We start from the raw sequence: 14,798 nt of genomic DNA on the forward strand, positions 1-14,798 counted from the left end.
TTATTGTATTTAATCTTAGGAACATTTAGAAAACACACTTGTATGACATTGGCACAATAAATGTCTGGATTATAGTCGATGATCAAATACAAAAACTGTTGTTCATCATTTTACACTTGTATTAAACACAATTACTCCACATAGAAACTACATCATGTAGATGAGTCCATGTTTTCTGCTTTGTCCTGTGTGCTGTTTTGTGTCTCTGTTCTGCTGTCGTCTGTGTGTGAACACACACTCTGCTGTCTTTCCTCCTCTAAGCTCCTCTTGATAGTCAGCTCTCTCTCAGCCTCCTCAGCACATGGAGCTGTTGTCGCCTGGATGTGGAGCTTCCCGTCTGGAGCCAGGTAGCAGGTGACGGCTTCAGGGTTCAGGCCATCAGGCAGATCGAACTCCTGTCTGAACTCCTGGAGTGTGTAAGAGGAGCAGCCTTCTTCGTCCTCCTGCTTCTCCTCTGTCCTCCCGCTGACTCTCAGTTTCCTGCCCACCTGCCGGACAGACAGCTCCTCTGGGGAAAAGCCTTGAGTGTCCAGAGTCATGCCAAAGTGCTCTCCCTCTTTGTCCAGCTGGGAGGAGACTGGTTTCATGGCCACACTGGTTTGGAAAGGCTCCGTCTCCTCCAAGATGTTGTGTTGAAGTTTGTCCATCAGCTGCAGCCTGCTGTGGAGCTCCTGTAGGTTTCTCTGCAGTAGATCCTGCTGGTAGAACAAAGGTTTGACCTCTGGCCACAGACTGCGAACAGGCCAGTAAGAGTCCATGAATGGACTGAGGGCAGACTGGAGTCCATGAGTGCACAGCATCTTCTCTTGTTGTGAGATGAAACACTGTTAAAGTGTGTGTTCTCTTCTGTGTGGTTGTGTTGCGTCCTGTCTCAGCAGTGGGACAGTCTCAGTTTTTATACTCTTGCTTGATGAGATCCAGAGTGTTCAGGAACTTTCCTTCCATAACCACAGCTTGCCACTAGGAGGAGCTGTTACTCAAGAATGCTGGAACTTTCTGTATTATTCTAAATCTTCCATCACAGATTTCATCTAAGAGACTGACAATACAGGACCAAGCTTAATTTTTTTTTTAAATATATTCCTATGTTGAAGTTATTTTAAATAATGTTTAAGGGACAGTGAAAGTGAAATGTGTTTTTTTGCTGTAAGTAATCTTATCATCTTACTTAAATCTAGGAGTGTATTTTTTATTGAAATACATTGCTTTAAGTCTCTCAAATTAATCAAGCTATAATATTTTATTATAGTCTTAACATCAAATAATCTTTTATTATCTATTATTTTACGATTATCAGCCTATCGGCCTTTTCTTTTTAACAATACAAAAATATTCTGTATAGCTTCTGGAGCATAGAGTAATTGTTAGTCTCTAAGCACTGAATTGATGTCATTCAGTCTCACTAATGTGTACTGATATACTGTATGAAAACTGAAACATTAACAAATAAAACCTCAGATGGTTTTAGTGTGCCTATTTCGCCTATGCCTTTATATGCATTCCTAACCTCAGACGTCTTGTATTTGATGTCTAATTCTGTAAGATTTTGAGAAGGACAAATGGAGTAGCCTGTATACTTCGTTATAAACGGAAACTGTGATCACAAAGATCCTGACTGATAGTCTCGGGAAAATGGTCTCGTCTGATAGGATTATTCAATCAAACGGGAGGCTCATTCATGAACAGTATAGCCTGAAGTAACAAACACTGTCTGGGACTTGATCCAATCACTGTGATAGAACAGTTAAACCTCCATGGTCATGATGTTCAGTGTCGTGAATGTCTGTGTAAAACAAACCGCAAAATCAAACTCTCTTTATGAATGAATGCAGCGTCCCCGTGATCCCATCAGCCAATCAGCAGGCTGCACCTGCACTCCTATGCAGCTCTGCAGCAACAAGAGGTCACAACACTTGAAAACGTGGAGGGAAGAACACGCCGGAGTCTGAGCAGCACGCAGCAGCCTCGTTTGGACCTTCAGGCCTTCACACAAAGACACTGGAACAGAAGCGTGGTTTTTTTTTGTTCACACTCGAATCGATAGCGATGTCGCTGAAAAACGGCAACACAGTGGCCGCGGAGAGACGCATGGATCTGGCCTCACTTTTCTGCATGATCGGGCGGCACGGTCCCGCCGTTGCTGTTGCCGTCATCGCCACGGTGTCAGTGCTGGCCGGTTTTATCATCTATAGGACCTTGAAGAGGAAGCGGAGGAAGGCCACAGCTGCTGCCGCAGAGAGTGACGCTCAGACCCCCGGAGCGGAGGGAGACGCATCAGGGATCCAGTCGAGCCCAGAGGAGTCCCACAGCTCTGTTTTGGCAACAGGTAAAAAAATAAAAAATAAATAAAAAAAAGATACATTCATAACGCTATTAACTGCAATCTGCTGGGTGTTGCAAATGTGTAGGTCAATTTGGGTTATGATAATTTATAAGTCCTCTGCCTTTTTCAATCTAACTTTAAACGGAGCACTTCAATGGCCTAAAATAAAACCTAGGCTATGGATAGGTTGATGCAAACGACATCTAAGTAGCCTACTAAGCTGAGTAATGTTACAGTGATAGGCCTTCTATAGGATAAATGAATAGATAAACTTTCAAGTCTGAGCACTATAATGCCTCATTGGGTATCATAGGTTGGTATTTTACTACATTGAATAAGGAGATCAACATATTCTTGTTTCTTACGTTTGCATTTAACTTTTATCAGGCAACATTCATCCAAATGCAGGGTTTTCTGTACATAAAGCTTTAGATTTTACAGAATGACCTCATCTGAACCTACCGAATAGATTGAAATGACTACCTCAAAAAATGAAATATTGTAATGGTAAATGGTTACAATTTACACCCTGATGGCAGAGGTTGCTATGCAAAGTGACTATCAGAAGTAACTAATCCCATTAACATGAACAATTTAGGGTTAAATGTCTCACCCAAGGGCATGTGGCTGCGGGAGCTGGGGATTGAACCCTCAACATTTCGGTTAAGATTTTGTGAAATCTATAGGTCAGTTATCTTACTTTAAAATGATTAAAATATAGTGACAAACATTTTAACAGAGAATGCAGAAGAATATAAAGAAAACTAATTAAATCGGATCAAACACACTGAACATTAAATCTTACAACATGCTACTAATAATAACTGACGGATTACTATGCTACCGAGTCTGGACACCCAAAAAGCTTTCGACCAGTTAAAGTGGAGGTTTTTTTTTATATACCAAACGTTTGCAGAGTTTGGATTTAACACATTTATGGATCAGGTAAAATAGTTTACAATAATCCTAAATGAAGAATCAGAGTAAGTGGATGTTGCTCAGACTTTTTCTTAAAAGAGGGGTCAGAAAGGGAGCTTGTCTTAGTCCACTACGGTTTGCTGTTAGTGTTAAACCCCTGGCAGAGTCAGTAAAGGGGAACAAAAACATAAAAAGAATGAAAGATATGGGGGGTTTTGAACACACATTTTTTTTATTTGCAGATGACATATTAACCTCTTGAGGTGAACCTTCCTCATCTATTCCGGCTCTGTTAAATAACTTTGCGTATGTAGAAATATCAGGTTTTTTAGGTTACTCGTCTAAATCTGTAGCGATGACACTCCCAGGCAAATATCCATCAGAACTATAGAATAGGGTACATTTCAAACGGTCTAACAATGGATTTAGATACTTAGGTATCATCATTACTCGTGTCACATGGCAGCTTGGAATAGGATTGGACATTTGCAGAGATCTCTCTGAAATAGAAGTATTAGTTATTTTCAGAAAAACAAACAAAGACAGTTATTTAAAACTTTTATATATATATATATATATAGCAATACAACATGAGGGGTTAAAAGATGGAAAAACGATACAAACATTAAAATAAAAGATTAACAATGGGTGGAGTCATCCAAAGAGGGCCACACATTAACACAGTGCAGTAGGATTTTGACTGGAGAGTCAAAATGCGATACTTTAACACCCCATCCAACACTTCAGAATACAGCAGTACTTCTGAAGAGGATGTGGACTTGTCAGGGGGGGGGGGGTTACATATTCTGGAATTGCCCGGAAGTTGTTGACTATTGGAAAAATGTATAAAGAGAAATAAATCAGATTCCGGGCATCAGTCTAATCTAGTATCCATCACTCTTTATTTTGGGTAAAGTTCCTGACACCAACATGGACAGAAACATGATTTCCTTGCTTAGAATTTTGCTAATAGAAAAAAAAACAATAACAACTTCCTGGCAGAAACCACAGCCTCCCAATATACCGTAAATTCCGGACTATAAGCCGCTACTTTTTTCTCACACTTCGAGCACTGCGGCTTCTACTCCGGTGCGGCTAATGCATGGATTTTTTATGGGGGACAATGAGCTTCAGCCGCAAAAACATTTGACTTCGTCACGTCGGATCTTAATATCAGTCATTTTGCGCATCATACACGCACCCTCATGATGGAAAACACACGGAGAAATACATATGATGCAGCTTTCATGTTAAAGGCGATCGACCTGGCTGTCAAAGAAGCTAACAGAGCTGCTGCACGTTAAGATGACACTGACAGCGACAACAGAGACTGAGGAAGTGAGTAATGAAGTCATTCTGAGGCAGTGAATGGATGGACTTTTTCTTGTGAAATATATTACGGTCATCTTTTTCATCAGACGTGTTACAGACACCGTCGGCTAGGCTTCGTATTGTAACGGTTCATGTTGTAAAATCAGTAGTTGATAATGTGTTCATAATTCCGATTATGTGGAGAGTCAGTGAATGCACCAGCGAGAACGTGTTGAGTGGCTGTATGAGAGAACGCTGGGGGAGAGAGTTGGATTGTTACGGCAAGTTATGGTTTTGCTCTCTGCTGTAAACGGCGTGGTCACGGCCGACAGTGATCGGGTTATTAAAAGTTATTATTTGAACGCTCTCGTCGTCCTTTAACGTCCGTACGGACGCTACAGTATTTGCGGATGTTACCGGTAGCCTACGTCTGTGTAAATAGCTCTTGTTATAGCGTGGACACCTGCGGCTTATAATCAAGTGCGGCTTATATATGTACAAATACATTTATTTACTTATTTTTAGCCGGTGCGGCTTATATCCAGGTGCGCTCAATAGTACGGAATTTACGGTAACTCAGTAGAGGCGGAGAACAAAAAATGGTTTTATCATGGAAGAAACCACAGCCAGATTACAGCTGAAAACAAACACATTTGATATAAAATGGGCTCCAGTGATCCAGGTGATGCCTCTTTTCACCTCATAATATATCTTCATTATTTTTTAAATTCACTTCAATGTATTTATTTTCCTTTAAATGCACTTCTAGTGTAAAGCAAATTACCAATACTGTATGTTTGCAGAAGTTGTTTGTCAGTCTAGAAAAAAAGATTGTAAAAAAAGATTGTAAAAGGGCTGTCATGTGTGATTATGTGCATCTACAGTAAGTTTACAGTATGTCTATCTAATGCAGGGTATGAATAAATGGATATGGATGTATTTGGTGACATGACATGCAAAGATTACGTGAGAAATTGGACAAGTGTAACTGAAAAGCATCTCCTGAAGTTGTTTTCTGTATTTTTTAACACTTATTTTCATGTATTTTGCTTACAACAATTGAACATTGTTTTGTCTGTATTTTAAATTTTAAAAAAAAAGAAGTTCAAAAAACAAAACGGAAGAGCAGGTAAAAGACGTTGGTCTTAGTTATGTTACAAAGACTCAACATTGATGCATCATGAAACGGTTCAGCTTTGTCTAGAGACCAAGGACAGCTGGGAGTGTGTCCACAGCTCTCCCTGATATCTGCAGGGATGTTTGGGAAAACTTGTTCACTCCAAGCTCCCAGACATCACAGATTATTCTAGATGGATTGATGTGACACAACCCTGATAATGATAATATCTTTTTGATATGCTGAGTCTTTGGAAGAATCCGCCAAATTGTGATACTGAACCACAAGTGTGATGTTGAATCATGTCTCCTCGACTATTCATCTGATGTATAAACTGTCATCAACGTAAACCATCTGACTCTACAGAGTCTTATTGTATGGAGTCAGGTCTTGATCATTTCCTCGACAATGAGCACAGCACTTAGCAACATTTAGCAAAGTTGAAGCAAATCCTTTTTTAAGGAGGCAGCAAAACCAGAAAGAAGTATAGAAGTGACTTAAGTATGTTAATAGAATGATCAGTCTAATATCAATGTAAGCCACTTAATAATGAAATGTGGATGACTTATGTTATTATAGAGGCTGAAGTTTAGCAGCTCTAAGAATGATAGTAGATGTAAGGCTGATATTCTAGTTGTAGCAGTTGGGGGCAGGAGCATTTTACATGATGCATGATTTCTTATCATTCTTCAAAACTACAAAGGTCCATTAAGCTGGGCTCTTGTAATATAGCCATAAGTAAGGTCCTTTACCTGCTTTTTGTAAACATAACAATGAGCATGATCCTGTTACCTGCTCTTTCGTTAATGTTAACAGACAAACAGTAAGGTCCTTTACCTGCTTTTGTAAAGTGTCTCGAGATAACGCCTGTTATGAATTGACGCTATATAAATAAAGATTGATTGATAACTTAAAATGTAAAGTTTACAGGAAACATCTGATGTAGTTTTGATGTCTGCCATTTATAAACCAGTTCAGATATATGCCAACTAATCAGTTATAATTCTAACACAATCATGAGTATAATATGTGGAGAGCATTTCAATTAGAAATGACAGTTGAAATTTTGTTCATGTATAACACCTTGTCTTTTTTTGTTATATTTTGTTACAGGCTTGAGTTATGAAGGCTCACTGGATGTGAAGGAGGATTTTGATCTGATTCAAAGTGATCACAAAATCAGGCACCGCTCTGCTGCTGCTGCTGCTTTTTCTCCTGCTGGGAAAGAGCCTTCACCTTATTTTTCTACTAAGAAAGACCTCCAAGAATCTGTAGGCAAGCCCCCCTCTTCAGATAACACGGTGGAAATGGCAGTCATGAGGGATTCTTACAGAGTAGCTGAGACTCATCCAGAAGTGGCCAGTCAGAGCCTGCAAAGTCATACTTACACTGAAATGGTGGTTGAGGATGCAGTTGATTGCTACTACAGTGCAACAAATGACATTATTGAGGATGTAATAGAAGAAGTCCATGATATGAAAAGCTGCCTGACGGAGCCGGACATGATTTATGAGGAGAACCATAAGGATGAACACAAGGTAAATGACCATCAGAAACACATTCTGTTTGCTGCTTATGGACCTTCAGCTTTGGGCTGACGAGACTTAAAACCACAATTTATGAGCTTTACACATGATTTGCAACTTGTCACTTACTTAGTTGCAGAGGAGTTTAAAGCATTGACTGTTCAAAACATGGTTTGCCATTTTTTAAATGCTACCTTTTAACTAACTTTTTAGAAACGGGCAAAGAAGTTCACCTGAGTTGGGCCATAAGCCTGTTGACATGCAACAACAACCTGCCTGTCTGTCACATGTGCCTTATTATGAATAATTCATACTCTCAAAATCATCAAATCAGATAAGTTATTTAAGAATAAAACGACCACCCCATAAAATGTTTGCTGAAAACTTTTGAACCAGGCTGTAAATATTTTTGAATTGGAGTGTATGTGACTTCGAAAGCTTTTGCATCAAGCATGTAGTGGACACCTCTAGAAACTGCAGGTTTTTTGCACTTCCACAGTGGCCTCCTTTTTTTTTTTTTCTTTTTTTTTAACTTTGATCTGTCCTGTCTTTTAATACGCTATGTATTTGAACAGTTTAAGGGCTGTAGTTTTACATTAGCAGACATATTTGAAAGCTATTTTAATTGTTTAGAAGAGAGGATTTTTTTTCCTTTGACAATGAGAGGTGAACTCCCCCCCCCCCCCCCCCTTATCCAGTCTAAGCAAAACAAGTGTTATATTTACTGAAGCTAAATAAAAGAGAAGATTTTTCTTAAAAAGAGAGCAAATATGACACATTAATGCAAACTAGTCTACTTCCAACTTCTAAACTATTCCCACATTAAGCAACCCAGTGGGGATATATTTATCTCACCTAAATCCGTTTCTGATCCACCTTGTTCTCATTGTGTTTGCAAAGTAGCACAGCCAATGAGATCTGCCACTGCCAATTAGTCTGCAGACCTTTATGTGTGACTATACTGTCGGAAAGTGCTAACCCTGAGATATTTTACCTTCTATTTCTGTGTTTAGGTATTAGAGGCAGAATGCCAGGAAGCCGAGGTCGTGACCACATACAAGGACGCATCCGATGGGAAAACCAGACAAGACGAGGAAATCAATCACACAAGTGAAAATAATGAATCCCCATTTACTTGTTGTCAAACGGAGTCAAAAAGTGTGGGGTCCAACTTGAAAGATCCTGTTGTCGATAAAGAAGATGCACCTGTCCCCTTTGTCTGTAACGTCAACGACGAAGAGAATACAGAAGGTGTTGCTTGCAGTAATATTAACATTCATCACCTCTCTACAGAGGAGGACAAGAAAGCAGAGTGTGAAGAGACAGAGGAGTGTGAAGATTACCAGCTAATTCCTCAACAAGCTGTGATTCACTCCTCAACATTTGAAGAAGAAGCAGAAAATCAGCCGTCGACCAAGCAGGGCCAGAGTGATCCTGCTACGGATGAGGGGATTCTTCCCATTCAGGATGGGGAAAAGGTCACCTGTGAAGATCACATGAACGATCCTCCAGCTGCTGACATGCATACAGCTCAGTGCAATGAGAGAGAAGTAGAGATTGAGCAGGAGGAGGGAAATGGTCCGACTTGTAGTCAAGAGGTTGGCGTTCTCAGTGATAAAGAGGATCAAGTGGAAGAGGAAAAGCTAGCAAGTGACGACAGCGTTACCCGTGTTGAAGAATGTGAAAGTTTGAGTGTTGAAACCAGCCTTGCGCTGCCCTGTTTCAGTTTGCCCACAAGTGCTGAACACACTGACGACTGTGTCTCTGATAAAACCACTGATGTAAAAGCTGAAACTTCTGGAATTTCAGATTCCCCCGACTTTTCATCTGATTCCAAACAACCACTAAACGAAGATGAACTTGACCCTTCTCTAACTGAAGACACTGATTTCACTATTCTTGGATCTCAATTGCCTTCCCATGACACCGGCAACGAGGCTGAAAACAATGAAAAAGACCCGACAGAGCTGTCAGCTGAAACATGTACTGACCGTGTGTGTGAGCCTGATGTTCAGTCTTGCTTCAGAGACCAACAAAGTGTCAAAACTATTTGTGGCGTTGCTTCTTGCGATGGTGAAAACATTGCTTCCCCTTTAATAGCTGAAGATGTACCTCTTCCACATGTGTCACCCTGCAAAAGTGAACAGCAAATTTGGGAAATAATAAATGATGAAGTGTGTGACAAGGGGAGTGTCCCTGATGGTGATACAGTTGAAATAGCAACTTCCTCTGAAACACTTGAAGAAACTTCCCCTTGCATGCCATTGATGTGCCAGGACCAAGAAAGTGACCACATTGAAGATCACGATTCAGATTTAACCGGGGTTACTTCTGAATCTGATCCACCTGCTTGCCACCATTCTTATGCTACTGCACTTTTAATGGAAGAAGAAGAAGTATCTACCACTGACATGTTGTCATCCTTCCATGACCGGCAAAGTGACCCCATGGAAAATACAGAAGATTATGGTGAAACAGGGGTCGACACACCTTCTTGTAAGGATGCTAGCCTCTCTGCACATTCAGTGGCAGAAGATGTATCTTTTCCTGGTGTGTTGCCCCCCTCGCAAGACCAGCAAAGCAATCCAAATGAAAATAGTGAAACGGTTGATGAGAGCGGCGTTACTGCAGCTTTTCATACACCTGCTTGCAATGATGCTACCCTTACTCAACCTTTAACGCCAGGAGAAAAATCTCATCCTGACATGTTACCTTCCCCCCAAAACCAATTACGAGACAACGTGGAAAATACTGAAACCGTTGATAAATTGAGGGATAACTCTGCCTCTCGTGTAGTTGCTTTTGACCCGACTAGCATTAAGTCAACTATAACATCTGAAGAAATATCCCATTCAGACATGATGCCTTCCTTCCAAGATATACTTAGCAACCAAGTGGAAAACAATGATGGTTTTCCTGAAGGAGCCACTCTGGCGGCTCCTGTCATGACTGCAAACTGTAGCCCTCCCTTGTGTCCAATTGGCTTCCCGTCTTTCAAGCAAAGTGAGCTGGGGGAGAATGACTTATCCTCTCCAGGCGTTGGTAAAGAGAGTGGGATTTCAAGCATGGCTGTCAGCCCAGATTTGCAAGATGCTGGTAATGTGTTTGATGTCACAGTGGAAAATATTGTAGTACCAGTGATGGATCATGATCTACCGTCTGCTGCAGAGTTAGAATCCAAATACAGTCGTTTTTCTGATGATGTAGCTCTATATAACAAAATTGAAAATACAGCAGGTATGATATTTGGGCCCTTCCCATCACAGCCCCAGCCACCCCGTCGTGAGCTGATTGATTACGGACATTATGAATCCTTTGCAGCCAATGAAGACACGTTTGGCCTTGAGATTGAGGAAAGTTACCACCGTGAGATGGATCAGTTCATGGCACAAATTGTAGACAGTGTTACAAGCCTCGCTGATGAACTGAAAGAGGAGGAAGACCTAAAAGCTGTCGTTGAAGTCGCAGAGATGATAGAGAAGAAGGCACAAGTAGGTGTTGAGAAAGACAATGCAGAAGAGGAGGAGGTGGCAAAAGACTTGGACAAGACTGAGATTAGTATAATGGAGGCAACGATGGACAATAATGAATGGATCACGGATAGTAACTACCAAGTCCTTCCCTGGGTGAGCCTTTCTGCCCCATCTATTTCCCAAGACCACACAAAACAAAACCAGCCGGCTACTGAGGACAGCTCTGTTGAATCTGACGTCTCTTATATCGTCACGACAGATGAGCCACCTGCCACTGAAGCCAAACACACCAGCGATCTCTCCCTCGTTGAGGAAAACTCTGAAAATAGCAAAAAGGTGCAAGCAGTTCAGCCCATGCCGCAGAATGTCAACGTTACCTTCCGTGTCCATTATTGCACCCAGTCCTCGTACCAGACGGTGGCCGTCACCGGAGACCAGGAGGAGCTCGGAAACTGGAAGGGATTCATCCCGCTTGAGCGAGCCAAGGATGGGCACTGGGCCACGGTGGTCAGCCTGCCCGCTGAGTGCCATGTGCAGTGGAAGTTTGTGCTGTTGAACAAGGGGGAGGTGTGTCGCTGGGAGGAGTGTGGCAACCGCTTCCTTGAGACGGGCTCTGGAGACGACCTGCTCGTGCACAAATGGTGGGGATTGTTGTAGGTGAGAGGAAGAATAATAATCATGGAACGTGCAGTCACCTTATAGTACTGGATGTTGGACTAAAGCTGAGATTTTTCTGTTATAGCCAAGAGCCACATAGTGACACATGTGGTCATTTCTCATGTGTCAAGAAAATAACATCGATTTAAGCTCTTATCTTTGGGGTAAAACAATGTCATGAAGAGTTATAACAATATTTGTAACAACAAATGCTTTTTTCCTGTTCATATGTTTCTGCTTATATAGTAACAGCTGTAATCGGATATTACAAGTAAACAGAATATATTGTTCAGATAACAAAAATGATTTAATTTCAAACTCTCAGAACTTGTGATGGGCATTATTTCCCACTCTGTGACATTTAAATTGATTAAACGAACAGTGCAGCCCTATGATGTGGCGCCTGTTTGTAGTGAAATTGCCTCTTGAAAGGAAAGTGTGAAGCTTCTAATCTTAAATCTTATTTAGCCTAGATTCCCGGATGTATTTTTGACCTGTAAAATTTACTGCACCATGATTAGTGGGATAAACCGGTAATCTAATGGGATTGCCCTGTTATGGTCAGTGATTTAGTGGAACTTTCAGGGAACTGAGGGTCGCCATCAAAACAGAGAAGTAATACATAATACTGTTTCTTTTTTTATGTGACAGTATCTATTATTATGCAAACTACACTTCTTTAAAAATGAATAACTGTTCAAATGTATTATTAGAGTTCCTTAGATTGACTGTATGCTGCTTGAATACTCCCAACGGTCTATTTAAATAAATGCACATAGTTCACTTTTCTTACAGCAATAATCAAAGCAAAGCAATATTTCTGTATGCTGTTATATCAGGTATTCTTACGTGTGAAACACTAAACTGTGATATAGTTGTAACTTTGCTGCTTTTTGTCTTTTGGGACTGCATGCAATAATGTTGTTGATCCTTAAATGTGCCTTCAAAACATAATTTTTCTACTAATGCAGACAAACGGTGTGACATGCCTTCAAAAACATTTGAGGCCATTTTTGTTCATTACATATTGTGTCTGTAACTAATTTAATGGTTGCCTTGAAAGTGAGGCCATCAGAGTATCTTGTATGCAATACTGTGACAATGCTACTGTTGAATGTGGTTATGGTAATGTTGTTTAAAGACTAATAAAGGAATCTTCTGTCATATCTGGGAATATGTTTCTTGTAAATGTTCTCATTTAAATACCAGATGTATGTCGGTTATTTCTAAATGGCAAATGGACTTGAGCTTTTACACCGCAGGTCACACCTACCCATTCACACACTGATGGCAGAAGTTGCTATGTCAAGTGACAATCAGAATCTGTAATTATTAGACTTGACTTAGTGTTATGGTGCAAAACAATTAAAGTAAATGTCAAAACAGCAGAGCTCCTGCTAACAAGTGAAATAGAATAAGATAAAAATAAATAAAAGCAATTAGAAACTTTATTATAAAATAAAAATACACAGAATCTGCAATGGAGGAGCTGGACGGGTATGTTCAAGCTTTGCAGTCAAAAAGTAACTGATCACATTTGCACTCACTCAGACACCGACAAAGCAAGGAACCAACTTGGGTTTAAGTGAGTGTCTTGACACATGGGAGATTTTGCTGCAGGAGCTGGGGATCAAAACTCTCGAGATGGACTCTTAACCACGTGAACCACAGCGACCCTCATTTGTGTATTTTACTATATTTTAGAAGAAAAACAATCTATTGATCTCTTGAAGATAGATAAAGTGTAACTTCATTAATTTTCAATAATATAATTCTATAATTAATAATTTCAAAATTATAGGATTGTGTTTTATCTGTAAGAAAACATCACTCCACATGTCTCATATGTATACATAAAGAATATACATACAGTATATGGTTAGTTTTTGCAAACTGCTAAATACAATATTTCAAGTTTAAAACAATTCAAATTCATTTGTATCTCAAGTTTAAGAGACTGCCTTTATTTATTTAAAAAAACAAAGGCCATTATAAATGGACTTGAGCTTATATTTCGACTTATCAGGCAGTAGTGTTTTGCAAACATTTTTTTATAGAGAGCACTTTGAATTACACCCTAAGATTGTGATTGGCAAAAATAAAATCTTATCTAAAATTTTGTAGCCTCCATAGAGTCATACAGTGGGTATGGAAAGTATTCAGACCCCTTCAAATGTTTCACTCTTTCATTGCAGCCATTTGCTAAAATCCAAAAAAAAAGTTATTCATTTCTTATACAGTAAATATACACTCAGCACCCCATCTTAACAGAAAAAAAAAACAAATGTAGAAATGTTTGCAAATTTATTAAAAAAGAAAAACTGAAATACCACATGGTCATAAGTATTCAGACCCTTTGCTCAGTATTGAGTAGAAGCACTCTTGAGCTAGTAGAGCCCTGAGTCTTCATGGGAGTGATGCATGTTTTTCACACCTGGGTTTGAGGAACATCTGCCATGTTCCTTGCAGATCCTCTCTCGTTCTGTCAGGTTGGATGGTGAACGTTGGTGGACAGCCATCTTCAGCTCTCTCCAGAGGTCCTGAGCACAACAGGTTTTCTTCCAGGATATCTCTGTGCTTGGCCACATTCATCTTTCCTTCAATTGCAACCAGTCATCCTGTCCCTGCAGCTGAAAAACAGCCCCATAGCATGATGCTGCCAGTGCCATGTTTCACTGTTGGAATTATACATGGCAGGTGAAGTGCCTGGTTTTCTCTATGCAAAGAGTGAAAAATGTAAAGGGGTCTAAATACTTTCCGTACCCACTGTAAACGCTGGATGAATCAGGGAGCGCAGTTTGGACCATATGTGTATATTTGTGCGTACCAGATGTGTAGTACTCCATTCCAACGTTATTATTTTGGAATGAATATGATTCATAATTCAGTGTGGTTGGTCCACTCTCATATTTTAACATCCAGACCCACCATGTTCGATTGATGTGCCGCTGTTGTCTCAAATCCTGTGAATTATTAACAGGGGTTTCAATAATCAGATAACACAAACATGCTTAGTCCACGAGGTACCTCAGTTCTTTTTTTCCCCTTCAACCAGTACCTGACCTAAATCTTTGAATTTCAATTGTGTTCTGAACCTAAATCCAAAACCATGACCTTTTTTTAGTCCAGCTGGCTCAAAGGTGGCTCCAGCAGAGAAAGTATCATTAGCAGGAGTATTTTCATGCCAGCTTGTCAGTTCCACTCAGCGACACACTGACTGTGACTCAGCAGTACGTGAAAAGAAGCTGCTCTTTATCCTGCAGCACAGAGAGCTGTGATGGTGAATGGTAAAAACTGTGCATACAAAAAAACACAGTTTTGCCTGTAAATGCATAGCACTGGTTATGTGTGGTTACTTCAGTAGACATTAATGGTTCATTGGAAGTCCAGTAAAAAGAGGACTTAAGATTAAGTCATTGACGCTGATTATCCAAAAGGATTTAAAATAACAAAACAATTAGGCTAAATGAACA

The 14,798-nt window shown here is 40.1% G+C and overlaps 2 protein-coding genes across 2 annotated transcripts; one reads left to right on the forward strand and one right to left on the reverse strand.

Annotated features, from left to right (window-relative positions):
* LOC306836968 (heat shock protein 30-like) lies at nt 1-1,759 on the reverse strand. The gene has a single exon (XM_079364377.1). The coding sequence runs from the start codon at nt 798-800 to the stop codon at nt 153-155; it is 648 nt and encodes a 215-aa protein (XP_079220503.1). The 5' UTR covers nt 801-1,759; the 3' UTR covers nt 1-152.
* Nucleotides 1,760-1,913: 154 nt separating this feature from the next.
* stbd1 (starch binding domain 1) lies at nt 1,914-12,499 on the forward strand. Its single transcript, XM_079364376.1, has 3 exons — nt 1,914-2,326; nt 6,783-7,207; nt 8,209-12,499. The coding sequence occupies exons 1-3, from the start codon at nt 2,047-2,049 to the stop codon at nt 11,323-11,325; spliced, it is 3,822 nt and encodes a 1,273-aa protein (XP_079220502.1). The 5' UTR covers nt 1,914-2,046; the 3' UTR covers nt 11,326-12,499.
* Nucleotides 12,500-14,798: the final 2,299 nt, after the last annotated feature.

The sequence above is a fragment of the Symphodus melops genome, assembly GCF_947650265.1.
Source record: "Symphodus melops genome assembly, chromosome: 16".
In the NCBI taxonomy this organism is placed as follows: domain Eukaryota; kingdom Metazoa; phylum Chordata; class Actinopteri; order Labriformes; family Labridae; genus Symphodus; species Symphodus melops.

What these genes read in the sequence shown, in the direction of transcription:
- LOC306836968 (XM_079364377.1), bottom strand. Translation starts at nt 800, where the DNA reads ATGCTGTGCACTCATGGACTCCAGTCTGCCCTCAGTCCATTCATGGAC.
- stbd1 (XM_079364376.1), top strand. Translation starts at nt 2,047, where the DNA reads ATGTCGCTGAAAAACGGCAACACAGTGGCCGCGGAGAGACGCATGGAT. An exon ending in CAGCTCTGTTTTGGCAACAG is followed by an intron (nt 2,327 to 6,782) that starts GTAAAAAAATAA and finishes ATTTTGTTACAG; the next exon opens with GCTTGAGTTATGAAGGCTCA. An exon ending in ACCATAAGGATGAACACAAG is followed by an intron (nt 7,208 to 8,208) that starts GTAAATGACCAT and finishes TTCTGTGTTTAG; the next exon opens with GTATTAGAGGCAGAATGCCA.